Source organism: Erpetoichthys calabaricus, chromosome 2 (genome assembly GCF_900747795.2).
Source record: "Erpetoichthys calabaricus chromosome 2, fErpCal1.3, whole genome shotgun sequence".
Classification (NCBI taxonomy): domain Eukaryota; kingdom Metazoa; phylum Chordata; class Cladistia; order Polypteriformes; family Polypteridae; genus Erpetoichthys; species Erpetoichthys calabaricus.
The window spans coordinates 321,237,805-321,264,963 of record NC_041395.2 but is presented as its reverse complement, the minus strand read 5'-3'; the positions used below and the strand labels follow the sequence as shown (position 1 = coordinate 321,264,963).

Here is a 27,159-nt window from a genome sequence, read left to right as displayed (position 1 = left end):
GGTGGGTTCAAGAGGGTCTCAGAAGGACTTGGTAGTGTGGAGCCAAACCACATTAACACCCACACATTAACTTCAGATCTTTGACGCTTGAGTAGTCAGCACCCATGTATGTGGAGGCACTCATGGGGTCTCAGTGCAAACTCCCTCGTAGCTCCTAGCTGGCGGATTGAACTGGCCACCTCCAACCAGAGTGCCCACCACCTCACCATGTTTAGGAAGTGCTTGAAGACCCTCTTGTCCTGTGAGTGATGTCTGCCTAATGGCTTTGATAGCTTCTTGTCACTAAAGGCTGAGGTATACTTCTGCGTCAAGACTCCCGCACAGGTACGCCGTAATTAAAAAATTAATATACAATATTATTTATACGCACACATACACATATTGTCACGCATGTGTGTCAGAGGACCTCCTCACAGGCTCAGTTGAGGTATGAAATAACCAACCGAGACCAGAGGGGGCACCACCCCAAACGCTGTCATCTCCTTCTTGTCCCACAGTGCCACCAAGTGACGGCATTGAACCCCCACATTCCGGTCCAGCTGCCATAAAATCCATGTGTCCAGGAAGGAGGCGTCATTTACTGACCTCAGAAATCCACCAGACTACGACTGCAACGCTAATTCGTTTCTGAAATCCCCGCTGAAGGGATGCATGCCTATAGTGTTATTATTGTTTTTGTTTCTGTTTATTTTGCTGTCTCTGGACAATAAATGGGACAACCGGTGGGCGCCTCAAAATTTCCTCACTGCATCCTGGCCACAATTGATATCAAAACAGTGCAAGGACTGTTAAATTATATATTTGTGATACGATCAGAGATGGCTAACCTCACTAGATGTCCCATATACTGTGACCGCTGCTGCAGGGGGACCCTTCAGAAACCCCCTCTTAAACAGTTTTTCAATGGGAAACAAACTCACTCTTTCAGTACCTCTTTGTGGGATCAGCTGCCAGCTTGCTGGCTTGTCTACGAACATTTAAAAGATCGAGCCATGCCATCCTGAGGTCTCTCCCTCTCCTGTCTCTCTTCCCCCAGACTCCTGCTGGATCACCTTGATGAAGAAGACTTTGTGTTCTTTTGAGCAGGAGTTGCGGCCGATGCGTCACTTTGACAGCTGTTCCTTGTGAGGCCGGACCACCTCTGTAAGAGACTTGTGTTTGTATTTGGCAGAACAGCAAAAAGGGTGCGACTCCTTGGAAAACCTGCTAAACTCTCCTGAACAACTTTGTGACGTACTTCAGACTCAGGCGAATCCAAAGAACTGATTCACTTTAAATGGGTCGTTTGAAAGAATCGATTCAGTAAAATGATTGGAAATGCCCCTCACTAACATTCATCTAGCGGTCAGGCCTGTGCCCACCAGGCGGCACCACACAAAAGTATAATCTGCTCAGCACATGCCAATGCAGGCTCAACACAGAAGAAGAAATCAGCCGTGAGGAAAGCTCAGCTGGCGTGTTGGTCTGTTTGGTTTAAAGCTCTTCACTTGTCTTGGTCAGCTTTGCAAACCTTATCCTGTAACACTTGTTCCTAAACAGACCCCCAGAATGTCGCTTACTCTCGGATTTAGATAAAAGTGTCTGCTATGTGAATGTACAGCAATGAGGTAATTAGGTCATTGCATATTCTGGCATCCTATTTGCATCAGCCCACCCCTTTCATTATTGCTTATTTATTTATGGCTTATTAACCAATCAATTATTTGACAATGGAGGGGGGGGGGGGGGGGGGGGTATAGTCTGGAAACGTCCAGACTGGGGACCCCAACCTTGACACGAGTCAAATTAGCTTGTAAATGTTGTAGCAGTAGGGTGTTGTATTGTGTCAGCCATTATGGATGGAACGAGAAGTCAAGCAGAATGACACCTTTGATTAGCTAACTGAACTGATTACAATATGCGAGATCTCGAGGCAACTCAGGCCCCTTCTTATCTTGTCTGAAGTAGGCTTGCTCATTGTAATCTGTTCAGTTAGCCAATCAAAAGTGTCATTTTGCTTGACTTCTCCATGTAAATGCTGGTAAATCTCCTCCAGGACTGTGTTTAGTGGCTGTGTGTCATCTCTCGTGTGTGTGTGTGTACCTGTAATAAAAATCTATCAGAATCTTTAATTGTATATAGCACCTTCAGGGATGGCAAGGTGGCACAGTGGTAGCACTGCTGCCTTGCAGTAAGGACACCCTTTGTGGAGTTAGCATGTTCTCCTCGTGTCTGTGTGGGTTTCCTCCAGGTGCTCCAGTTTCCTCCCACAGTCCAAAGACATGCTGTTTAGGTGGACTGGCGATATTAAATTGTGTGTGTGTGTGTGCGTGTGTGTGCATGTGTGTGCGTGTGTGTGTGTTCACCCCCCAGTGGTTTGTTCCTGCCTTGTGCCCTGTGCTAGCAGAAAAAGGCTCCAGCAGACCCCTGTGACCCTGTTCAGGACTAAGCAATGACTAAGTTAGACAATGACTGACTGACCTTACAAAACACAAGGGTCATAAAAACGATTTGTCCGCACATGAGACTGTGCCATCAGGTGCACCAGTTGGTAAGCCGTGGGCTCTTTTGGCTCTACTCAATAATAATAATAATAATTCATTACATTTATATAGCGCTTTTCTCAGTACTCAAAGCGCTATCCACACAGGGAGGAACCAGGAAGCAAACCCACAATCTTCCACAGTCGCCTTACTGCAAAGCAAGCAGCACTACCACTGCGCCACCTGTACTCAGTGGCTTCTGTGCCAGCTCCACAGCCCAGGAACCATTATCTGTATATCTCATGAAAACATCCCCTTGTGATGAGGTTGTTTTTTGGAAATAAAGATACATAAAAAAATAAAGATAAACCGAGATTGAAAGTTTTAACTTGAGGTGCTTATTTTGTGATCAGAAGTCAAAATGAAATCTGAAGATGTGACAGCTTTCAAGGCCAGGGTCCAGTAAACCTAAAACTTAAAAAATATCCTTAGGACAGATTTTCAGAAGTTCAGCACAGCAAACGCAGGACATGCGCACCCCAACAGCCTCCCCTCCCCATTGTGGCTACTAGGGGGCACACCAGAGCCCCAAACCCTTGGCACAATTGCTGCCAACACAGACCCAGGTTAAAATAAAGTCCTTTCTTAAACAAATACCTTATTACATGGCCCCTTTAGTGGAGCAGTTCTCCTCTTAGAAATAACCAATGACTCTTTTCTTTTCTATCTGTTCCTTCCCTTGACTCCTCCACTCCTGCCAGGTGAGCTTCTCTTGACTCTTTCACCAACTCAGACTCCTTGTGCCAAGTGGAGAGCTTTCTATTAACACCTGACTTCCGGGAAGCACTTCCAGGCCATGCAGGAGCACATTGGTCCTTGTGCAGCCAATAATCAACAGCTCCCCCTGGTGGTCCCCACAGAACATGAGAAGGCAGCCCCATGCTGCCCTGCAGGCATCCATACCAAAACTCCCCAGATGGTATGCTTCCACCCAGTGTATGGGGGATGCTGTGATCATTGCAGACAGTCATTCATTGTTCTGTCCTTCCAGCCTTTCAGGCCCGACCAGGGTGTCCCTAAGGGGCTGCTGGGATGCCAGCCCTGGTGTAATTGCTGCAGCTGCATCCTCCCACGTCCACATTCTGGTATGGTAGGGGAATTTCTCTGATCCCCCCTCATTGACCCCGTTCAATGACCTTCCTTGAAAATCGTCTCCTGGCCAGACAGGTTTATCCCAACTGGGATGTCAGTTCATTCTTCACACCACACACACCGACAGGCCCAATAAAAGCAGGGTAGACAATACTGTAAAGCCCCCATGTCGTGGACTTCTGAACTCACCTCTGGTTGAGGCAGCAGTAGATGATGGGGTTGTACATGGTGGAGCTCATGGCCAGCCAGAAGACGGCCAGGTAGACTTGCTGGATGTACGTCTGCTTATAGATCTCTTCATTGAAGCTTCCCAGAATGAAGTAGAGGTTGTAGGGCAGCCAGCACATGGCAAATGTCACAACGACAATGATCATCATCTTAACAACCTGAACAAGATGAAAATCAGGAGAGGATGTCACTTGAGGAGCATGCACACACGCATACACACACACACCCCTGCTGGGATGAATCAATACATCTGAAGAGCAGAGCAGATCAGGATGCTTGAGTGGTCGGGAGCAGCAAGCACCAGGTGAAGGCCAACAAAATTTCATTCTCGGTCTGCTGCTTTTCACAAAGGGGTGACAGCACAAAGAGGGGGTCCCAGCCAAGACCTGCAGATAAAGGACATTCCCTATGATCCTCCCTTTAGCAGATCTGAAATCTGCTTGGTCAGCTGACTTTTTTCCACGACTACTTGTTTTGTAGTTAGGTGTAGGGTTAGGGTTAGGGGTGATGGAACCTTGAAAATAACGACAACTTGTGAGACCATGAGTCTCATGGAGACACGGGTAACAAGCCTCCCGGTGCCATGGACATGGTGGTAATAGAAGCCAGCGTATGCTTTGGGGACGCGCATTCACCTTTTTCGCTAGAAGAGGGTTATAAGAAAAGGAAGGGAAAAAAAAGAAGAAAAAGAGAATGAAGAGTTTTATTAAACGTACCATCATGGAGGGCATTGTGCACATTGTTCTGTTTTTTTTTGTTCTGTTATGTTTGCTGGGATTTGCTTTGCGATTTGGACAGGCGCGCGCAGAGCCATCGTCAGCTTTAAATGCGGGGCACTGTCCGTACTGTAACGCGAGACCGTGTGGGTAGGTAGAAGATCGAGTATTAGGAGGGGGTGCCATGAGTGTCAGGTTTGTTTTAATGGGAAAGTTTGGGTTTATTATTGATGTCTTGTGATTTGAGGGTTGTTAATACAATAAAAGTATCTGTTAAGGGTGCTAACATCAGTTTTGATTTTGTTTTCGTCACTGTTGGGATTTGGATAAAGTGATTGTATCCCCAAAAGATAAGAATGGAGATACTTTGATGAAGTGTATCATTAGATGGGCTGGTTTTAGGTTATTTAAGGCTGAATAGACAGGAGGAGCGGGTGAAAACCGAACTGCAGAGAAGTGGTAGACGAGAGTGTTGAAAATCTGAGAGCACAGTATAGAGAGATTGTGTGGCTCAGTGGTTGGCGGGTTCTGGGTATATATTTTTTTTTTTGAGGGAGTCTTATTGGTTTTGTTTAGAAGTTGGGCTGCAACAGAGCCTATATTTTTTTTTGGCCTTTATATTTTATTTTATTTTATTTTATTTCTTCTTTTTTCACTGTATATACGATTGCACCCTGGTCGCAGTCAGCAGCACACCTGCAGTTGCTGGTGTGTTGTGACACAACTCAATAAATCTTTGGAATGAGAGACATATTGACACCCGTAGCCATCCAGTTTCAGAACTCACTTGTTCCCATTACCTGATGGAATGGATCTGGAGCCGATCCTGGCAACACTTGTCACAACTGAAAGTGGCCGGGACACTTAGGCCAGGTTTATACTTCACATGACGCGACGCATGCTCCTAAAAGAGTTAATATGGCCTGACATTAGGTTGTGCCCCTCAATATGACCTGTCATAAGATGGACATTTAATAATGTTGACTTTTAGGGGACAAATCATTCACTGTATTGCCAGGGTCGGGGCTGACAGGTTGCAGTTTCTCCTCAGACGATGTCTGGCAGTTCTGCCCCATTGAGACACAGTTACAGCGCCAGGTGCCTGCCTGTCTACCTTTACCAGCAGAGCTCCAATAATTCAATCCTGTAATTCCCTGCTGCCAACTAACAGCTTGTAAGGCTCAGTCAGGCACGGCATGGTGGTCAGCCAGCTAAGGTGATGGACTTTGTAAAGCACAAGCTTCCTGACGCAGTCAATGTGTTTACATGCACACAGGTAATCGAGTTAAGGTGGATATCCCAGTTGAGCACAGGCAGGTGAAGTGACCTCGCTAATGGCCACCACTGTGTTAGTAGCTGGATTTGGCTTAGTGGTTAAGAGATGGGTCTGTAAGGCAGCCTGACAATTCAATATCCCACCACTGTGTGACCCCACTGCCTCTGTGTCAGCAGGCAGTAAGCTTGCTGCTATTCAGGTGTACAGTAGACCTTAGGTACAGTATGGGCTCACTACAGAAAGGCGCTATACAGAATAAAGACTGCACGCTTCTTCGCTCACTGCACACCATCTACTCACCTTCCGCTTGGCTTGTATCTGGTTTTGGTAGTGTTCAGACGAGTCCCCGGGGATTTCGCTGCCCCATAGCGTCACTCCCACAATGCTGTATGTCACCAGCATAACCATCAGGGGCAGCAGGTAATTTAAGACGATCAGAGTGATGTGATATCTGCAATGACACAGAAGAGCTCACTTGATGAAAACCTGAGCCAGCGTGCGTAGAAACTCATGATTTAAAAAAGCAGTTATACAATTTAAGCATGGCTATCCTGGAGTGGTAAATCCTCCGTTCTTTAAATTACAGGCTGCTTATATTAAGTTTTAATTTTTGCTCAAATGAACCAGGATGAACTGAATTTACAAGACTCATAGAGGCAATTTGGCTACAGAGGCAATTCACGTTGGACGTGTTTCTCTCTGTAACACAATAGTAGTTTATAACCTTAAGGCAGCCATTTCAATTAGTTTATAAACTGAGAACAGAAAATAAGGATGGATCATAAGCTGTTTCAATTAGTTTATAGCTGGGGAAAGGAAAGCATCATAAGGACAGGCAGCCAATCAGATTAGTGCAAAGTCACATGTCACGGAACCCCAAATGTGCACTTTAGCATAAATACGGCTTATCTGAGGGACCAGGAGAGACAATGATAGCAGCAGAGGTCATAAGATGTCAGAGATCAAGACCCGTGTGATCATTTCATAAATTCTTGCCACACATGGACACCAGGGGACCACCTAAAAGGCTCTGAGAAGGTGAGCAATACCACCCTGGGACGAAAGGAGGCACTGATGCTAACCACTGTTTCTCTCTCCACCACAGTTCCAGGAGGATGTTGGTTAGCTCCGCCCACAGTACCCAGCGAAGGCTCCACCCCTTCAACCCGGGACAGGCAGTTCCCGGAAGGAGGCATTCATTTATAACCAGGACGCCAATGGAGACAGAACTCCTGCTAGATTACCTTTATATAGGCTGGGAAAAGCCTCCCTTGCTACGTGCCGAGGGCACAGTTCTTTTTGGATTTTGTCAAACCTCCTAATGCATGCTCACCAATTACCCTTACAAGTTTCCAACTGTGTCCTCATATTCTTGATGAACTCATTTTAAAGTCACAGCCTCGATCCACTAGACTGATTCCCTTCATAATTTTAAACACATCAATCAGGTCACCTCTTAGTCTTCTTTTGTTTAAACTGTAAAGGCTCAGCTCTTTTAATCTTCCCTCCTAATTCATCCCCTGTAGCACTGGACTCAGCCTAGTTGCTCTTCTCTGGACTTTTTCTAGCACTGCTTTGTCCAAAACTGCACACAGTACTCCAGATGAGGCCTCACCAGTGTGTTATAAAGCTTGAGCAGAACCTCCTGTGACTTGTAATCCACACATCAAGGTGCTATATAACCTGACATTCTGTTGGCCTTCTTATTGGCTTCTGAACACTGTCTGGCAGTTGCTAGTGTCGAGTCCACCAAGACTCCTAAATCCTTCTCATGAGGGGTACTTTCCCAGGTATGACATTAATCTGCAAGCAGGTTCTCCAATTTGCAGGAAAAACTTGGGGGTTGGTGGCAGGATTGGCACTCCAGCCACTGTAAAAAAACCTCACACTGTTCCAGTGGATCCACCTGGTGTTGAGGTGTCACCAGCTGCACAGCTGCACTCGGGTGCCAAATTGAGTGGTTCAACATGCGGTGGGTGCAGCAACACGCTCTAATCAGTGCATGCTTCCAACAACTCTCTCTGTTTAAAAGCTGACCCCATTCCATAGAGTAAATCAACACTTAATGTGACTCTTTGAGGGTCATACAAAGATCCAGTTGTGAGGATTGAGCTCTCTACTTTATGTAGCGCCACTCCAAAGGATTTCCAGGTTGAGCGCCGTACTTTTCAAAGGTGCGCTGCTGGTGTGCGGACTGGGCACATAGTGGTGTGCGGACTGGACAGCAGAATTGCTCCTCCATGGGGTGAAGGAGGTCACTCAGAGTCTTGTGTTTTTTGCAGTAGAATGTAATTGCAGACCATAGTAGCTATGAAGTGAGTCATATAACACCCCAACATCATGAAACGCCCACTGTGACAGTCACGAAACACCAATCATGTGCCCTGTTACTCTGTGATTAAGATTAGAGATCGTGAGAGGGTTATGAGACTCAAGGGGTATTTCATGACAAATGTTGTGGATGTTACCTGGCCCATGTCATAAGCATTGCAGGCTACTGTTAGACCCATCTCACTTTTTCCCTTTTCTTCCAAGGCCCCTACCTCTTCATCATCGCAAAGAAACGGTTCTGAGGAGCTGCCAGTGATGTCTGTGCAGAAGCGGATGTGAGAGGATGTAGGAGGAAAATGGAAGTATTTGTTGTTGGTATGGATGTTAATATAAAGTAGTTAAACATTATACATGTGTGAACCGCTATTTCTGATACAACAGTTTGGTGACGAGGATGGGATAGTTTGGCTTACCTCCTCCAGTTTCTTTCTTGCCAGTACCTGGTGAACCGCTGTTTCCCTGGAGCCGCTGGTATCGTTCGTTCGAGATGTACCTGTTGGCGGCCAGGTTGGATAACGTTGATCGTTGAGATAGCAAGGAACAGGGCACTTCTTTTACACTGTTTGGGAGCGGAAGGACAGCGCATTTTTTTTACCTTGCAACCGATTGATGAGTCTCTTGCAGCTGCGGTGGCAGAACTGGATGGCCATTTCGGCCCAACCCAGAGCGTCCTCCTCAGCCGTTTCCAGTTTCATCAGTGTGCTCAGCAGCCGGGTGAGTCAATCATACAGTATGTTTCAGCGTTGCATGAGCTTGTGCAACACAGCAAGTTCGGGACACTACAAGACAAGTTAATAAAGGAACAAGACCGGGTGTGCGTGAGGCTTGCTTTGCCATATCCAACAAGATGAGACCCCATTGGTCAAATCCATTGCACGTTACTCAGCAACTTGATCCAGCTACTTTTCTTCTCCAAGATGGTTCTAGGTGTCACGCAAATGGCCTGAAAAAAGTCACACCACCTAGTCAGCTTCATCAAAGATGCATAGCCTGATGGCATGGGAGCCCATAACATTGGCTTGAAATGGAATGGCTGCTCCTCAATCGCTCCCACGGGTTTCCACAGAGGTTTCACGTTCATTTAGGCACAAAAGACCTCCCTCCTGGCTTAAGGACTATGTTACCATCTAGGCCTTCATTTAAAAAAAAAGGGGAGGGGGGGTTGTAGGAGGAAAATGGAAGTATTTTGTTGTTGGTGTGGATGTTAATAAAAAGTAGTTAAGTATTATATGTGTGTGAAATGCTATTTCTGATATAACACTCCTTAAACCCAACAGACTCCAGCTGCGCACCTTCAGAGCTCCACTCCATTGAGGAGGCTGTCACTTTATATTATACGTCAGTGAGAACAGATGGCTACACTGTGGTTAAGATTAGGGTTGGGGGAGGTTATCTGACTCAAGTTGAGTCAACCAGGTGACAAAAACCTGCAATCTGATTGGCTGTCTAGTGGAGCTACTGAATCACGGAGGTCTGCAGCAGGACCCGTCTCACCTAAACCAGTCCTTAAACTCACTATTGTTTATAATGGTAGTGGGTTACACAGTATTTTACAGGGAGTCACCTCTCCAACGAAACGTAGAAACACTGGCCAAAACGCGATGAGCAAAAGTACTGCAGACAACCTCTTAAGTGCGAAAGGACAATCAATCGCTTAGGTGGGCACCCTTACACTCTTAATCGTACTGCTTCTTTAATGGCACTTAACTGGGTTCGACAACAACAAAAAGTAATCATTCTGGGAAGGGTTGTTCGCATGTGAAGTCAAGTCTTTGAGTTTTGACAAGTTCCCTAATATAGAAAAAAATAGAAATTCTAATAATTTGTAGACTATCTAGCAGGATAAAACAGATCAAGAAAACCTGAACTTAATCTGTGTTATTGTATGCCACAGGAATCCTTTTAAAGCCCACTGGTATTTCACAAATCTATTAATCATCTGTAATGATCTCACTTCCAACTTGTTAAAACTTCCATCCATCCATCCATTTTCCAACCTGCTGAATCCGAACACAGGGTCACAGGTGTCTGCTGGAGCCAATCCCAGCCAACACAGGGCACAAGGCAGGAACCAATCCCGGGCAGGGTGCCAACCCACCGCAGGACACACACAAACACACCCACACACCAAGCACACACTAGGGCCAATTTAGAATCGCCAATCCACCTAACCTGCATGTCTTTGGACTGTGGGAGGAAACCGGAGCGCCCGGAGGAAACCCACGCAGACACGGGGAGAACATGCAAACTCCACGCAGGGAGGACCTGGGAAGCGAACCCAGGTCCCTAGGTCTCCCAACTGCGAGGCAGCAGCGCTACCCACTGCGCCACCATGCCGTGTTAAAACTTTCTTTTATCTATTCTTAAAATTCAAGAACAGCGAGCAACATACGAGGGGTGTTGAATAATTTATCTACCTGAGTATGAAAGAAAGTAGCAAGCATGTTGAAAACCATGTCTCATTGTGGCTTAGTGTGAGTCTAACATTCCAAGAGATGGGAGATCAGGAGAGTCCTCGTGCGAATCAAGTAAGAAAATGCTTGATTTGGAGCAAAGTTCAGTGATAAAATTTCTCACAAAATAAGGGAAAAAACCAAAGGAGATCCATGAGCGCATGACTTATGGTGAGTCTGTCCCATCATCCTACAAAGTAAAATGTTGGAGCAAGCAGTTTTAAGTGGGGTGCAGAGTCCATTGAAGATGACCCTCACACTGGATGGCTGAAGTGTGCCAGAAAGTCGAGTATTTAATTTTGTCAGACAGACGACTTAAGGTTTCCCGAATAGCTGAAGAAATGGCCATCTTGGCAGGTACAATTTGGAAAATAATTCATGAAATGTTGGGCATGTCAAAGGTCAGTGCAAGATGGGCACCAAGAATGATGATGCCATAGTCAGAAGGCCATGAGGCTCCAGTGCCGTCAGAAGACCTTTGGAGATGCTCCGTGAAGACCAAATGAATATTTTTTTTATCTATTGGTGACTGGAGATGAGACTTGGGTCTATCACATAGATTCCCGAGACCAAAATGGAAACAATGCAGTGGAAGCTCAAGTCATCCCCCTCCCCAGAAAAGTTCAAGACAGAAAAATCTGCAGGCAAATTCATGGCAACTGTCTTCTGGGATATCGAAGGACTTTTGCTTCTGGAGTTCAAGACAACCATTACCGGGGAGAGTTACGCCAACACAATCAAGTCAATCAAGGAGAAAAGACGAGGAAAAGTCACAGTAGGCGTGCTGCTTCTTCACGGTAATGTGCTGGTTCACATGTCACGTCAATCACAGGCTAACATTCAAGAAAGGAGGTCCCAGCAGCTGAACCCTCCATTCTACAGTCCTAACCAGGTTCCCTCAGATGATTCCCTGTTCCATGTTTTGCAGAAATCTCTCCATGGATGGTGGGTTTCAAGGGGTGACAACGTCAAGGCAGCTGTGACGTTCTGGTTTAAAGGTCAAACAGAAGATTTTTTTTTTCAAAGGGGTTAAAGTGATTGCAGGAAAAGTGGATGAAGTGTATGGAGCTATCAGGGGACTACACTGAAAAATAAAAACATTTTTTGTAAGCTTTTTTGTTTCCTACTTAAGTAGATAAACTATTGAATGCCCCCTCATATTATGTATTCCTCCTTGTGCAACTCAGAGAGACTCCCCTCAATATCTCCTTATACAGCCAGAGAGGAGACTGTTTGAAGACCTCCACCCCGGACACACCCCGACTTACTTATCGTATTCAGGCCCACCCGCTTACAGAATGCCTAACCTGTCCCTCATTCTAGCACCTTCCATGACATCATCTGTTCTTATTTTTGGAACCCATTACAGACTGAGGTGAGCAAATGGCTCAGTGTGCCCCCCTAGCTTAATATTGAATAGAAGCCACCCATATGGACCTTCAATGAAAATAAATAAAATCAATTTGGAAAGTGTACTTCAAGTCTTCATATAAAACAATTTGGACAAAATTAAAAAAATAAATAAATTAGAGTGCCCAGTAGAGGGCACCAACAGTTCATGTCACAGCAGTGGTTCTCAAGTTCAACCCTGGGGGTCTCATTTTGGCTTCAGATTTTTGTTCCAGCTGGTGTGTCTCAGTCAACGAGTCATTTTTACCCCAAATTCACCAGATGACCTGTTTGTTTAATTAGATTTTCTTTTTTTTCTTCTCGTTTTCTACACTTTAAAACACAGTAGTGTGAAATTTGCAATAAGAAATGTAGAAAAGTTGTAGCTTTTAATGCTTAACTCTCTTTTGTCATCCACCTTATTGAATCGAGTTTGCTCCTTTAATTGTATCCTAATAATGAGGAAGACGAGTCAGGTAAACACCAGGGCAAACAATCCAGAGAACTGAAAGGGTGCCCGGCAGTGACTAGCAGAAATGCCCGCCGTGGCCCTGGTCTAGCCATAGATTGGGTTAAGGAAAGAAAGCAAAGGTTTGTGTGTTTTCTAAAGGGTGACCCTCGTGTCATTGCTGGCTGTCCCATCTGTCACTGCCTCTCTATCAATGTCACTGCTCTACCCAGTCGAGATTTTGCTCTTTTTAAGTCCGATTGGATTCCAGAATTGTGGTAAATCCTGGCTGGGTTGTAGCCATGAATGCTGTCACGTCTGGCATGTCTTCTTAGCTCACTATTGTTCAAATCTCACCCAACACCCCCTTGCGAAAGTGCGCAATACTCCATTTTATGTTACAGTTGATAGAAGCAGCAATTGGCATTGCCCTAGTAAGGAATGTTAAGCTCTGCTCATTCTGTCTGCTAGTCAGGCTTCAGTTTGTTCAGATGTTTCATTTGCTCTGGTGTGCAAGCACAGAGGGAAAAAAACCACTGAGACCTCCAGGGTCCAAATTTTAGGTTCCAAAGTAGTCTATCTTGTCCATATGGTCATAGAGAGCAATTATGCAAAATTTGGTCCAGATCAGTTAAAGGGTGTAGGACTGTATAGGAGACAGACAGACATTCTATTTCATATCTATATTAGACATTAAGCCCGTTACAATAACATGCGCTAGAACAGTAGTGCATAAACATTAGTAGGAACAGTCTATATTAAATGGCAAGGGACCTTGACCTCATTCTGTTTCGTGTCTTAATTTTTTTTGTAAAAAATGTTTTTGCAAGAAACCTAAAGTAAAATAATAATAAAAATAAAATAGAAATGTATATGACAATACAGTAAGTATAATTAATATTACATTTATGCTCTCCTCTGTGACTGTTGATTGATGTGTTGTGCTGTCTGAAGATCTCCTATCCTGCCTCTCTTTATTTTAGCTGGCTGTGACGTCTCTCCAGCAAGTACTGTGCAGTTCCCCAGCAAGTATTTTAATCTGTGCTGGCGTGCAGCTGATTATTGTATGTGTGGCGTCTCCCCAGCAACGGATTTTATGTGCGCGGCTGCGAGTACCCGATCAGCACTCTCCCCAGCAATGATGCCCTTTATTAAAGAGTGCCTCGCGCATGCGCACTTTACCAGAAGACACACATACGGACACATGGACGCACACAGGGGTTTTATTAAAGAGGATTGTCAGGCACATGTGTAAAGAGGACAGCTTTGGCTCTGGTGATTGTAATTACACCCCGCTCCTGTTGTTGGCGCTGTGTTCTAATGCCTTTCCTCTTCCTCACTCTGCAGACTGGATGATTGACAGCTGTACAGTCTTTGATGTCACTTCCGGTGTCCATTCACCTGGACCCGTCTCTTCCTGCCAGAAGGGTTTATGACAGGAGGTTCGGCCATTTTGAAAACAGTTCATGTTTTTGCAGTATTGCTTGTTTTCTGTTTGCATTGCTGCATTCCAATTATATACATTGTGAGGGACAGCCGGCATCTTATCCAGCCAGGACGCCTCCTTAAAGGAAGGGCACAGGGAGTTGGCTCTATCTCCCCCAAAATGCTACTTGGCAGTCTCCCTTGTTCTCTGGACTTTTTCCAGCACAGCTGGATGTCACAAAATATTGAATTTATCTTAAGTAGTGTGGCTGAAATGTGAGACTTTATAATATATTAGTATTACTGAAGCCAAACGTGTAATATACACATCTGGAGACCAGCATGAGTGAATTGTGCTTAAAAGTGGGTGGGGACAATTAGATGGCTTACCGAGTGTCACATTTTTAAACCCAATCCAACGCTTCAAGAGGGCAGCGTGATTTTGAACTGCAAAGAGCTCTCGTTCAGGCTGGTCTGACAGATGATATGCTTCTGTTTATGATGAACCATCTACAGTCAAACTCTCCAAAGAAAACCCTGTTAGACTTGTAAATGTGAGTCGCATGTCAGAGGGCACAAGGCACCTATTAAAAATAATATGATGCTGGGACAAGCCTTTCTATAACATCAGGGTACACACTGGCATTCAAGGGCATCAATGGATGAATAGTAAACATGACTGATACCTCATCACAGGTGCTGTGTGCTCTCTGTCATTCAGTTATGACGATTAGGAGTTTGATGAAAAGTTGAAAGAACTGGCAATCATGTCAGTAAAAATATGAACTGCAAACTATGCATTCAAAGGAAACTATGCGTTCCCCTCAAAGTGACTGCCTAAAGGGAGCGGATAACGAAGAGCCTCAGGAGACACAGACTTCAGTACTCAAAACACCTGAATCAGTAAATCCACTTAATGAAACGAGCATCTGCACAGCATCCACCTTCTGACTGCACGTCTAAACAAGTAACTGAAGGAACTTAACATTATGTGCTGCTGTCACGCATGTGCAACATGGGAAACAGCTTAAAGGCCTGGGTGAGGTTGGTTCTCCACAGACACAGGAGGTGGCACTATGCACTAACAACTTCTCTTCTTCCCCCTCTACAGAAAGAATGATTGACACCATTGCATCTGACGTCACTTCCGGGGTTTCTCCGCTCGGACCCCCCATTCCTCCTCCCAGAATGCCTTAAGTCTGAGGAGCAACCATCCTAGTCAGGAAGACTCACTTTTTGATTTCATAACACGTGTTTTCTTTTCTGTATTGCTTAAAATTATACAGGGTTGGCCTCAAGGTGACCCAAATCCTCTGACCTTGTCCTGTTATTTCGTTCAAATTGTCTAAATGGAAATACAAGCTTTCCCATCCAGAATACAGCCACAGCGTTTGAACACGTTGTATACCCGCAGATCACAATGCTGCTCTGGACTCTGTTTGTGTTGTTATGTCTTATAGTGATGCAGTAGTAGAAATGACAGAAACACATCACAGCAGTTAGAAGTACTTCTGAAACACATGGGGCCAAGTAGCTGCAGTATCTGTGTCTGTCTGTCTGTCTGTCTCTTCTGACGCCGCGCTCGTTACCACGCTGTAAATTATTAATTAAACTTGACTTACCCAAAGCTACTGAGCTTCTGATTACATAACAGCTATTTTAGCTTTTGTTTGCTCTCAGTTTCAAGTCTTTTGTTCAGTTTCTTTAGCTTTCTCTGTGAAACCCCAGCAGTTTAAAGTTCAAAGATTTGTGGAATTGGGGGTGGGTGTTTAGATGGAAAAAACTTTATTAGCCCCCAGGAGGAAATGTGGATTTGTACAGAACCTCATCTAGACAGACAGACAGACAGACAGACAGACAGACAGACAGACAGACAGACAGACAGACAGATAGATAGATAGATAGATAGATAGATAGATAGGATAGATAGATAGATAGATAGATTAAAGGCACTATATCATAGATAGATAATAGATAGATAGATAGATAGATAGATAGATAGATAGATAGATAGATAGAGTAGATAGATAGATAGATAGATAGATAGATAGATAGTGTCCACACACATCGCATGGGAAGCAGTCTAAGGGCTTAAGTGGAAGTAAAACACAGAGTGTGGAGTTAATTCATTGTACTAATGCCTCTTCTCCCTCTCCTGCAGACCCGCCTAAATCTCTTGCCACTTCTGGCAGCATTTCACAACCCTGTTGACCTCACATCCGCCCGAAGACACATCTCTCCCTTTCCTACAACTATAAAGCCGGAACATTTTTCTTAACTTGCAGTCTAGGTTATGACTCAGTGCTTTGTGACTGCTCGTTGTTTTAGTTATTTTGTGCAAAACCGACAGTATACGGGGTGGAATCCCCAAATTTTCATATTGTTTATTGTCCTCTTATTACAATAGATAGATAGATAGATAGATAGATAGATAGATAGACTAGATAGATAGATAGATAGATAGTATAGATAGATAGATAGATAGATAGATAGATAGATAGATAGATAGATAGATAGATAGATAGATAGATAGATAGATAGACCAATTTAGGGCAGCCCTAAGGACCCACAACTCCCATGCTACCCTATTAGGTATCCAAACAGAGACTTTTAAGAGGGGATGTGGCCCCCCAGTGTATGGTGAAGTGACATCACCACCAGGGGCCAGGTTCCTAGTGGCTGTCACTCTTCCTAACCTCACAACTGAGACAGGGAATGATAACCATCCTGACTGGGATGCCCCCCAGAGCGTTCATTTGCTACAATGGCCTCCTGGCCAGGGTTGGGACTTCCGGCCATTCCTGTTGGGATGCCAGTTCCTGCTAGGTCTCTTCTGCCACACAGACTGAGATCATTCATTATATGCACAGGAAAGAAAAGAATACACAGGAAGAAAGGATGTGGGCGGAGCCTTTGCAGCGGTGGACTTCTCCGCTGCTCACTACAGACTTTTTCACAAGTTGTCTCCAGACATGTCTTCTCTTCTGTTTAGAATCACATTTGGCCCTGCAAGACTCACAGTTTACCAGTTCAATCCCTACCATCTCTCTTGGCAAATCCATGGCACACTAACGTCCACAATGTGTATTCACAAAATCTAATATCTTGAGTGTAAACAGTGTGGCCACCTAGTGGCTGAAATGTGAAGCGATAAAGCACTGGGTCACCAGCTTAATCCTCACCATCTCCTAAACTGGCCACATTATGGTAACAAGTGTTCTTTCAAATGTCTTACTTGTCTACTGCAGGTACTGTGGGCCTCTTCTAGCTGAAATGTGAAATGTAAAGCATTGAGTCACCAGTTCAATTCCCACTCAGTCCTTTTGTGCCCCTAAACTTGCTACTTGTCACTTCCCACAGAGAGGCCCAATCTGAGCAGTTCATCTGGCGCCTTGTCTACAGGCAGTGTGGCCCCATAGTAGTGAAGCTGTGCCTCATTCTCCAGTGCTGACTCCTGGTGAGCTGGCATGGGGGTCCCATCCAGCCCTGGAGCTGATGCTGCCAGGATATGCTCATGGCCTCTGTGTCTCCCTGAGATCATACAGACAGCTCAATGTGTGAAGGGACATTCATGAGAACTTAGCAAGTACCTGGTCAGCAGCATACTTAGACTGCAAGTCACACACATAAACATGCACAAGGCAGGGACAGGCAGCCAATATGGACACTGAGGGGACACTGGAGCAACCACATCCACTCTCCTGTCCAGTACTCACATCAATCTGTGTTTGCCACCGTCAGCCTCCGGCCAGTCCACCATACAGATTGTCCTCGGGTGGAAATAAACAGTTTTGGAGTAGAAGCACTGAGGGAAGGCCAGACTGAAAGCCACGAGCCAGATTGTCCCAATGACGACTTTTGTGGAAAATGAAGACAGTCTTGGTTTTAATGGATGAATAATTGCCATGTATCTGGAAAAAGAAAGAAGGAAAGAAAAACAGAAAAGAGAAGTCATAAGAAAAACGCAAAAGACAGTGGAGAGCTTTGACTCATTCCAACAATTGAGCATCTCACAGTTAATATTACAAACCTAATATTGCTTTCTCCTAATCTCTTACTTTTATCTCATTCTGGATACATAATTTCACATTCTTTTCATATAACACGTTATCGTTTTGTCTTTATGACTCACTAATCTCATTTCGTATTTCCACAACTTGCCGTCCTGTTCACAAAATGCTCTCTGGTTTCTCATAACTTCCTTTGTCCTCCGATCTTTACCACCGTGTTCCCACTACCTGCTGTTTCTGTTACTTACCTTCATATTTACATACAGAGACTTACTATTTCATTTTTCTTTTGGCTTCCTATTTTGGGTGGCACAGTGGCACAGCAACTAGCACTGAGACCTCACAACTCGTGGGTTCTGATGCCAGTCCTGTTTGTTTCTTCTCCCTGGGTCAGTCTTTGGCTTTCCTTAAGGTCCTGCAATTTTCTTCCCAGATAGCAAGTTGGGTGGACTGATGATTTTAAAATCAGTGTGGTGGACTGCCGCCCCAAAGAGAGTTGATTCAGGCTTTACTTGTGAGTTTGCTGAAACAGACCCTCAGATGAAACTGAGCAGACCTGACGAGTGGTAGACTTACAATTGTGCTCTCACTTCCTGTCACTGTGGGTCTCATTATTCAACATTGTTTTCCTGTAAGTTAATCTTTTGAGCTTGGCATGACAGTTTTCGAGCCAGAAGTGGTATAAACCCAAAAGACTGGTTTAATGACCCGCCTATCTATCATCATTACCTGGGGCCTCATGCATAACACCGTGCATTGAATTCACACTAAAACATGGCGTATGAACAAAAGTGGAAATGTGCGTATGCACAAAGAAATTGAGATGCAGAACACCATGCGTAAGCCAACATCCATGCACTTCTGCTCTTTAAATCCCGGTCAGCGTGAAATGTAACACATGTACATGCGTCTACTGCCCCACACTGACTCCTCCCAGAATTTTGCATGTTTGAATAAGTAAATAAATATAAACAGCTCTTTCAGTTGAGTGTTTTGTTAGAAGAAAATGGTAAAAGCATGTATAAATAAAATCGGGAGTGGTCTCCCCAAGACTTTCTCCTATAATCAGATATAGGGATGGAAATTTGGGGAGTAAATCACAAGACAATGATTATATTTTTATATTACTAGGGGCTTTTGCCCCCTGCTCGCTTCGTTCACCCACTCCCTACACCCCCCCCTCCCCCCCCCCCCAACCCTTCGGGGCGCACAACGTCCCAGCCACTCATGTCTCGTGTTGTGAAGAGCGTGGCTGAATGCACACTAAGGAGATGCAGTCCCCTTTTTAAACGGTGATACAATGGGAAACAAATACATTTTTTTTACCTCCTCTTTGCTCAATCAGCTGTTGGCTTGCTGCTGCTGCCATGCTGCGAACATTTAAAAGCCTGTACAGCAACTGTCCTTTTGTCTCACTGCCTTGTCTCATGGGACATTAAAGTGCCTCAGAGAAAATCACGTCTCGTCTCCTTCCAAGCCTTCCAAGATTTTTTTTTATAATAGAGAGATGTACATTAAAGAACCCTGAACAACAAATCACATCAAATTAACAATATATTGAACAATTATTATAAAAGTAAAGTTGAATAAATCGGACTCTGTAGCTACATGAATAAAAAAGTACCACTTCCAGTTACCGGAAACAGCTGAAAAGTTGATAGAAATCTACGTTTTTTACCTAATACTCGTATGCAAAATTTGGTTGACTAAAGTGAAAGCGTACTCAAGTTATCGTGTTTACATACGCACACAGACAGACAGACACACAGATCTAATTCTAAAAATGGTATTTTCTGACTCATGGAGGTCTAAAACATTGAGAGTCATCAAAATCTCGAAATGGAATTTTTGGAGGATTCCAATACTTTCCCTAAACTTTATATACAAGAAAGTCAGGGAGGTCTAAATGGTCGAGATTCATCAAAATCTCGGAAACAGATTTTTAGATGACTACAATACTTTCCCTACTTTGTATACAAGGAAGTAAAAAGAAGAATTTCACCAAATGCTAAGTGCAGGTCCTACTCATTGAGGTGGAGACAAGGAAAAATGTACTTTTTGGTGGCTCAGGCAGCAACAGAAGGAACTTGATGGAATGACACTCAAACGTTCAAGTTCAGAAAGTCACACAGTGCTCGAAATAAAAAAAGAACTGGTCAGATGTCAAAGCCGAAATCATAGCCCACCATCAGAGTGTATATTAAATTAGAATGTCATAAAATTCACCTTAAAATTGATGTTTAATTTACTAGAGTTTCTCAGATGCCATCATAACTAAGGTAGCACGTTAAATGCTTTGTATTCTGTGTGTTCCCCGACCCAGTCGTTAATCGCAATGTGCTTCTTAAATGGGCTTTCTCTTACGCCAACAGGAGCGTGCAGGCTGTGATAACCACACAGAATATATTACATTCATGATATTACAGCTTTAAGATGTAAGATGTATACTTGATATCATTTTCATGATGAAATGCATTAATGCACATAACAAACATGGAGGTAAGGCGGAGCAGCGATGAGCTGGTGCCCATACCAGGGGTTGTTCCTGCCTCCAACAAGATGCTTGATTGGACACTCTGCTCTCGAAATCTTGCAGTCCGTTGCCGCACTGGCATATTCTCTAAAGGCTGTTACACATCTCTGCTGTTGTAACCAGGAATACCAGCGTTTGCTCTGTTCAACCACACGCATAACGTACAGTTGTCTAGTTACGCTGATACACTACTTACGCAAGTCACGCTATTTTTTATTTTATGCTTTAGGTCAATTTTGGTTTTTTTTCTCGTAGGTTTCGTGAATAAAACAGAAAGGATTTCAGTTGTACTTTATCATGGGGTCAACTCAAAACAGAAGAGTAGTGTGCGCAGTAAAGTACAAGCAGGCAAAGAGAGCTTTTGCCCTTCTGCTTCACAGGAAGTTTCTTTGCTCCCTGAGCTCACCTTAAGACATCTGCGTTCCTGTGTGACAGGTGTACCACCCACTTCAAACTCCCCACCTGTCACTGTCCCCACTGTCATAGAGCATGAAGGTGCAGTTTGGGCATTAGATCCTTATAATGGACGGTAGAAAACAATGAAAACTACAAAACTGTAAATGATACACCTTGTTCTATATTATCAATATGTTGTTATAACATTGTGTTTCATTATAATATTATTATCATATATTAAAATTTTACTTTTAGAAATCAAAATTTTTAGTTTAACATATTAGTCGTAAATTGCTGGAGAAATAAATAATAATAATTTTTGCATTTATATAGCGCTTTTCTCACTACTCCACTACTCAAAGTGCTTAGCAATTGCAGGTTAAGGGCCTTGCTTAAGGGCCCAACAGAGCAGAGTCCCTTTTGGCATTTACGGGATTCGAACAGGCAACCTTCCGATTGCCAGTGCAGATCCCTAGCCTCAGAGCCACCACTCCGGAGAAGCTAGGGTTATAGTGCCGAAACGCTGCGGAGTGCAGGGTTCAAAGGTTTAATGTCTTATTTTCTTTACTTTCTGACTTAACTATTTCACTTTGATCACTTCATACACCATTTCTGCCTCAAAAGAAGCTAAATTAATTTATTAAATTGCTGATAATTATTGAGGGACACGGGCGGCACGGTGGCGCAGTGGGTAGTGCTGCTGCCTCGCAGTTAGGAGACCTGGGGACCTGGGTTCACTTCCCAGGTCCTCCCTGCGTGGAGTTTGCATGTTCTCCCCGTGTCTGCGTGGGTTTCCTCCGGGCACTCCGGTTTCCTCCCACAGTCCAAAGACATGCAGGTTAGGCGGATTGGCGATTCTAAATTGGCCCTAGTGTGTGCTTGGTGTGTTTGTGTGTGTCCTGCGGTGGGTTGGCACTCTGCCCGGGATTGGTTCCTGCCTTGTGCCCTGTGTTGGCTGGGATTGGCTCCAGCAGACCCCCGTGACCCTGTGTTCGGATTCACCGGGTTGGAAAATGGATGGATGGATGTTGAGGGACACATGCTGCGACCAAATTACCTATGGAGTACGTGCGTACTGTACGTGCGTCTGTGTCTGTTCATGTGGTGATCGTACTTTAATGTTGTTGATGTTGATTCGCTGCCTTGTGCCAAGTGGGCGGCGCAATATTCATCTTGGAATCAACATCAAAACTCAGAAATAATCTTGTAGTTTGTCACACTCTGCGGCTGACACGAGTATGCGGGTCAAATCCCGTTATAGCGAATACAGAAGTAACAAAAATTTCAGAATAACTAATACTTTTTGTTGGCTTGACAAACATTCATACAGCATCATGTTTAACGGATTTCGTTTTAACGTGATGTAAATTTAAGTACTGTATAATGAACGTTTTCTCGACCAAAAATAGCAACTGAGGGTAATAACGCGATGCAAAAAATACTTTGTCGCACCTACACTTTTCGCACAATCCTGCAACAGGCCGCCTTGATCTTGTTAGCAGTGTTACCACCCTTATGTTTTACCACCTAGATCGATGTTATTCTGTTCCTGTCTTTGTTTCTATGTTTTTGTCTACCGAGTCTATGTTTTCATAATAATCACGTATTTCTTTCAGCACAGTTCTTGAGTCATAGTTTCTTGTGTACATAAATGTATTGCTTCGTAAACTTAACAAAACTTATTAACTCTGTGTTTCTCTAAGATTTAATTACTAGACTGTGCATAACCAAATTAACTTGGTGATTGTGATTGGTGACATGTGCCTTGACGTCACATCCTGCATAGTGCACGGGCCTTAATGTCAGTCAGTCGTGCTGATCGCAAAAGAAGTCATTAAATATCAACTGCTACACTTGGAAACCAGGAAAATCTGCCATCGAGGACGTTAAAGAAGGACGTTGCCTTAAACAATGTGACAAACTGAAAAAGTTCAAACAGGAATATTTAAAGTTGTTGATTTGAGTGAGGATGAGTCTTGTTTAATGTTCTGCTCCCAAGCCTGAATTTGACATTTGCTGCTTATCAGGAATAAGATGCTGTTTTTTGACACTTAGATTTCTTTGGCAGACATGTGCTGCTGTTGTGTTTAATTAGAAAATTCCTTGTATACCTTATTAAACATGTCTGTGTTTTTCTGCGTTTATTTGGTTACAAGGTCTATGTTTGTTCTAAACACTGCTTGTTAGAGCAAAAGAAAGTGACAGTCTCGGGTCTCGGTGAGAGTGTGGGCTCGACATCATACCGTATAGCCGAATGCGGAGTCAGTCTTGTCGTGCGAGGGTACTGTGCTGTTCGAGTTTCACGCCTGTATTTCTGATTCTAAAAAAGTTACATCTAACGTCACATTTGCATTCTGTATTCATACCTGTATTCCAATAAAAAGTTACATCTAACGCCTCATATTCAAGTAAAATATTTTTGCAGCTTAAGAAGCGCAGTTTTTATATACAGTAATTGTCAAGCTTGGGTCACGGCACGAGAGACAGGAAGATGACTCCAGGATTTCAAGGACAATACGAGTACTTTATTAGTGTTGTGATGTGGGGGTCACGGACTTGCATAAGAGAGAAGGAGACGTGTCCAGGTTTCCAAAACAAATCAACTTTATTATCGCGAAGACAGGAACATTATCAAAGCATTCATTCAAATGGGCGCTGTCACTTAAACACGCGCAGCATGCAAGCAGTGGCAATGACGTCGTCATGCATGGGCTCCCTTCTCAGATCAAAAGAACAAACACGAGAGAGGAGACAAAAAGTGAGCACATGGCCAAGTCAGTGGTCGGTTTTAAATGTTTCCCGCATCAACCAACGGGCGACAGGTGCATTACGCGGTAAGCCTGCGAACTTGCAGTTTGCGCCGGAGTCTGACAAGCAATCTCCGCCTGCGTTAACAGAGCGTCGGCACACAGCGCAGTTGAGGGGTAGCTGGGGGGTCTCAAAAATATCACATTGTATAGAGAAGGCAGGTACAGTGTCAAAATTTCATTCAAAATATGATCTGTTACTTCAGCACTCATAGGAGCCGCGACACGGGGGCAATCTTCCTGTTTTACCTCCCACCTTCAGATTAGCAGAACAAAGGCGGCTCGGAATCACCGCTGTGGCAGCCCAGAAGAGGGCGAGGAAGAGCAGGTCAAAGACGGGTGGTAAATATTCGAAACATCGTGAGACAAGTACATTACACGGTACACCTGATCCTGCAGAGGACAACCAATTACTTTGCCCACGATTTACGGTTTGCCAGACGTAGAAGAGCAGCTGTGGAGCTGTCCTTGTGCCGCTGCCGTTAGAGATGGCGATTCGCCCGCGACACCGGCTACAATTTCCCCATATTCGTTGTGATTAAATTTTTTTTTATAGTTACAACGATAAAAATGTCATCTGTATAAGGTGACAGCGTGAGTGGCCGATATTAGCAAGTGCTGTTCTTAAACGTGACACGCCTCCCATTTAAAACTCGTTGCGAACTGTTTGGAAGTGTAAATCTAACATTGCCGACAAAGCAAACGTATTCCTGCAGTTCTCACCCCCTTTAAAAATGCAGAACTTATTCTTATTTTTGCATCATGACCAGCAGCATCGTACGTCAACGTCGCCGCCATATTGCGAGTGGCACTGCTGTGGAGTGAAGTACAATAATTAATAAAGATGCCTCACGCATGTGCTGCTTGGTTTGTACAAACCGCTGTACGCACCAAACCAGATCCCGGGGAGATTACATTTCATAGGTAAGGCTGAACAGTTGTTTTGGTTATATTTGGCCATTAGAAAATCCCGTTTTATAATTTTAACTTTAGCTACACCAGGCTAAGCTAGCAAAGCTATGCATTTATGTGTTCAATTGAGCCTCCAAAACAACGTTTTGGCTAAACGTATTTAGTCACTAACTATGTAGATTGTTGTTAGCTGTTAACATTTCTCAAACTTTTGAAGGTTTCACAAAGAAATCCACCTCAGGAAGCAGTGGGAGGTAGCCCTTAGACGGGATTTTGAGAATGCTGTCCTGTGATGTGTGCCGTGCTAGTTTGGTAACAGATGCTGTACTGGCATCATATGATCAAAGCTACCACTTGCTCACATTAAAAAACAAAGGAGGTTTGATGATTCCTTCTGAGGGTACAGTCAAGGTGGTCAAAGTAGGTGACCGTGTTATCCTACAGTCGACATTAGGGCAAGCTGTCAGTGTATCTTTGATCAATCAGTTTGTTCGGGCTGAGATTGGTTCAGATGAGGTGTTTTTTCTCAAGGAGCACATTAAGGAAACACAGTTTGAAATTGACAACCATCATTTTATGCTCGTGTCTTTAGTTGTGTCTGTCTTCCACAAACTAAGGCTGCACCATATTGCCAAACAGAATACTCTCAAATTACAGAGTGGCAACACACGGAAAAAGCCATGTAAGACAGTCCTGTTTCAAGGATTTTAGATCCTATCCTGTATATACTTAAGTAACCACATTGTGTGTGTGTGTGAGAGAGAGAGAGAAATGAGTGAAATGTTTTCAGAAATTATTAAGCCAATTTGTATACAATAAAATTGTTTATTTTTGTCATTGAGTGTATCATGTCACTGTTAAAAGAAAGACCAGACTGCCAGTTGCAGTTTTACTATTTGGTCAAGTTTTCGTCTCAATAATAATAATAATAATAATAATACATTTTATTTAATAGGCGCCTTTCTTAGCACTCAAGGTCACCTTACAATAAAATTAAACAACATTAGTAAATTTAAAACAAGAGAATGATAAATCAAAAAGCAATAAACAAACAAAGATAACTGGCAGTAACAGTGCAAAATTCACAGTTGATATGCCAGTTTGAAAAGATAAGTTTTGAGGGTAGTTTTAAAATGTGTTATTGAATCGAGCTGACGAATATGAGAGGGAAGAGAATTCCCGAGTTGAGGAGCACTAAGAGAGACACTCGAGCTCCCATAACACAGAGTCTGACGTGTGGTACAGAAAGTCGAGCTGCAGATGAGGATCTGAGTGAGGGTGAGGAGTGTAAGTCAGGAGGAGATCAGTGAGGTTGTGGAGAGCTTTAAATGTTCAGAGCAGTATTTAGTATTGTATTCTGTAGTGAACAGGGAGCAGGTGAAGTTGAGAGAGAATAGGTGTAATATGTTCAGTGGATTTAGAACAGCAGGTTATTATCCTGGCAGCAGAATTTTGAAGAAGTTGTAAGCGATGGATAAGTTTTTGTGGAATGCCACATAGTATAACATTACAGTGATCTATACGTGAGGTGTCTAGGGCATTAATCAATACCTCAGTACTGTGTTGTGTAAGAACAGAAAGTCTAGAAATGTTTCGGAGATGGAAGAAGGCAGTCCGAGAAATGTTACTTATATGGGAGGAATTATTTAATAATAATAATAATTATTATTGTTTAATAATTGCCATTATTAGTGTATAAATTGATATAAATAATTGCATTTAAATGATTCGCCAAAATCCGTTGTATGTAAACGATACTGTTTTAAACGTTATTGTTTTTTTCATCAGAAAACCCGGTTTCCATGTCTAACTGGATGTATTGTGTCGACTGGGCAACACAGTGAATGCGGCGTCTATCTATAAATGTCAATGATAAGAACCCCCAGCTACCTGAAAGGAGGTGTCACTTTGTTCAGAGCGACCTGCCGGACAAAGTAGCCAAACACACCCTGAATCTGTACATAAAGCCAAACCTTTTGTTTATTTGAGAGCCTGAGGGCAAGAAGCCTAGGCACCAAGAGATGTTGATTAATTTATTGTTCAACTTTTCTGTTAAATTAATTTGGATGACCCAGACAAAACTTTCATTCTCGAGAGCTGTTATTCCTACATCCAGCCACTATATATACAGTGTATCATTTCATTCATTCAGCCGACGCTTTTATCCAAAGCAGTTAATAACATTTGGTTCCATTTCTCCAATTGGAGTACAAGCAGGTGAAGTGACTTGCTCAGGGTCACATTGTGTCAGTGGTGGGTTTTGAACCCACACCCTCAGGGCTTGAAGTCCAAAGCCTTAACCAGTGCACCACACTGCCATTATGTAGATCTAGACAGATAAACACCTAGCTCCAGAGGTGCTAGAGTGAAAAGAGTGCCATTATGAACAACGCTACACTTCCTCTCTGACACACTTTCAGCCAACAAATCATTCAACAAAAGTGTGTCAGGAAACCCTACTGGGACTCCTTTATACCAACAGCCATACGCCTGTATAGTGCCTCACTGGGACTGGGATTGCTTTTTTATCTTTAGCCAAGTCAGAAGTTTTCTTTCTTTTTAGTCATTCTGGTGTGTATTTGAGTAGGGATTTGTTGCTTGTCATAATGTGAAAATGTTTA

The 27,159-nt window shown here is 43.6% G+C and overlaps 1 protein-coding gene across 1 annotated transcript in view; it reads right to left on the bottom strand.

The window, feature by feature from the left end:
* The window catches only part of tacr2 (tachykinin receptor 2), a 96,886-nt gene that overhangs the window by 7,285 nt on the left and 62,442 nt on the right, over window positions 1-27,159 (bottom strand). Inside the window, exons 2-4 of the mRNA XM_028793097.2 lie at window positions 17,597-17,791; window positions 6,135-6,285; window positions 3,804-4,000 (exon numbers count right to left, since the gene is read on the bottom strand). Of these exons, the coding sequence (XP_028648930.2) occupies window positions 3,804-4,000; window positions 6,135-6,285; window positions 17,597-17,791 (543 nt within the window). The remainder of the gene's footprint in view (window positions 1-3,803; window positions 4,001-6,134; window positions 6,286-17,596; window positions 17,792-27,159) is intronic.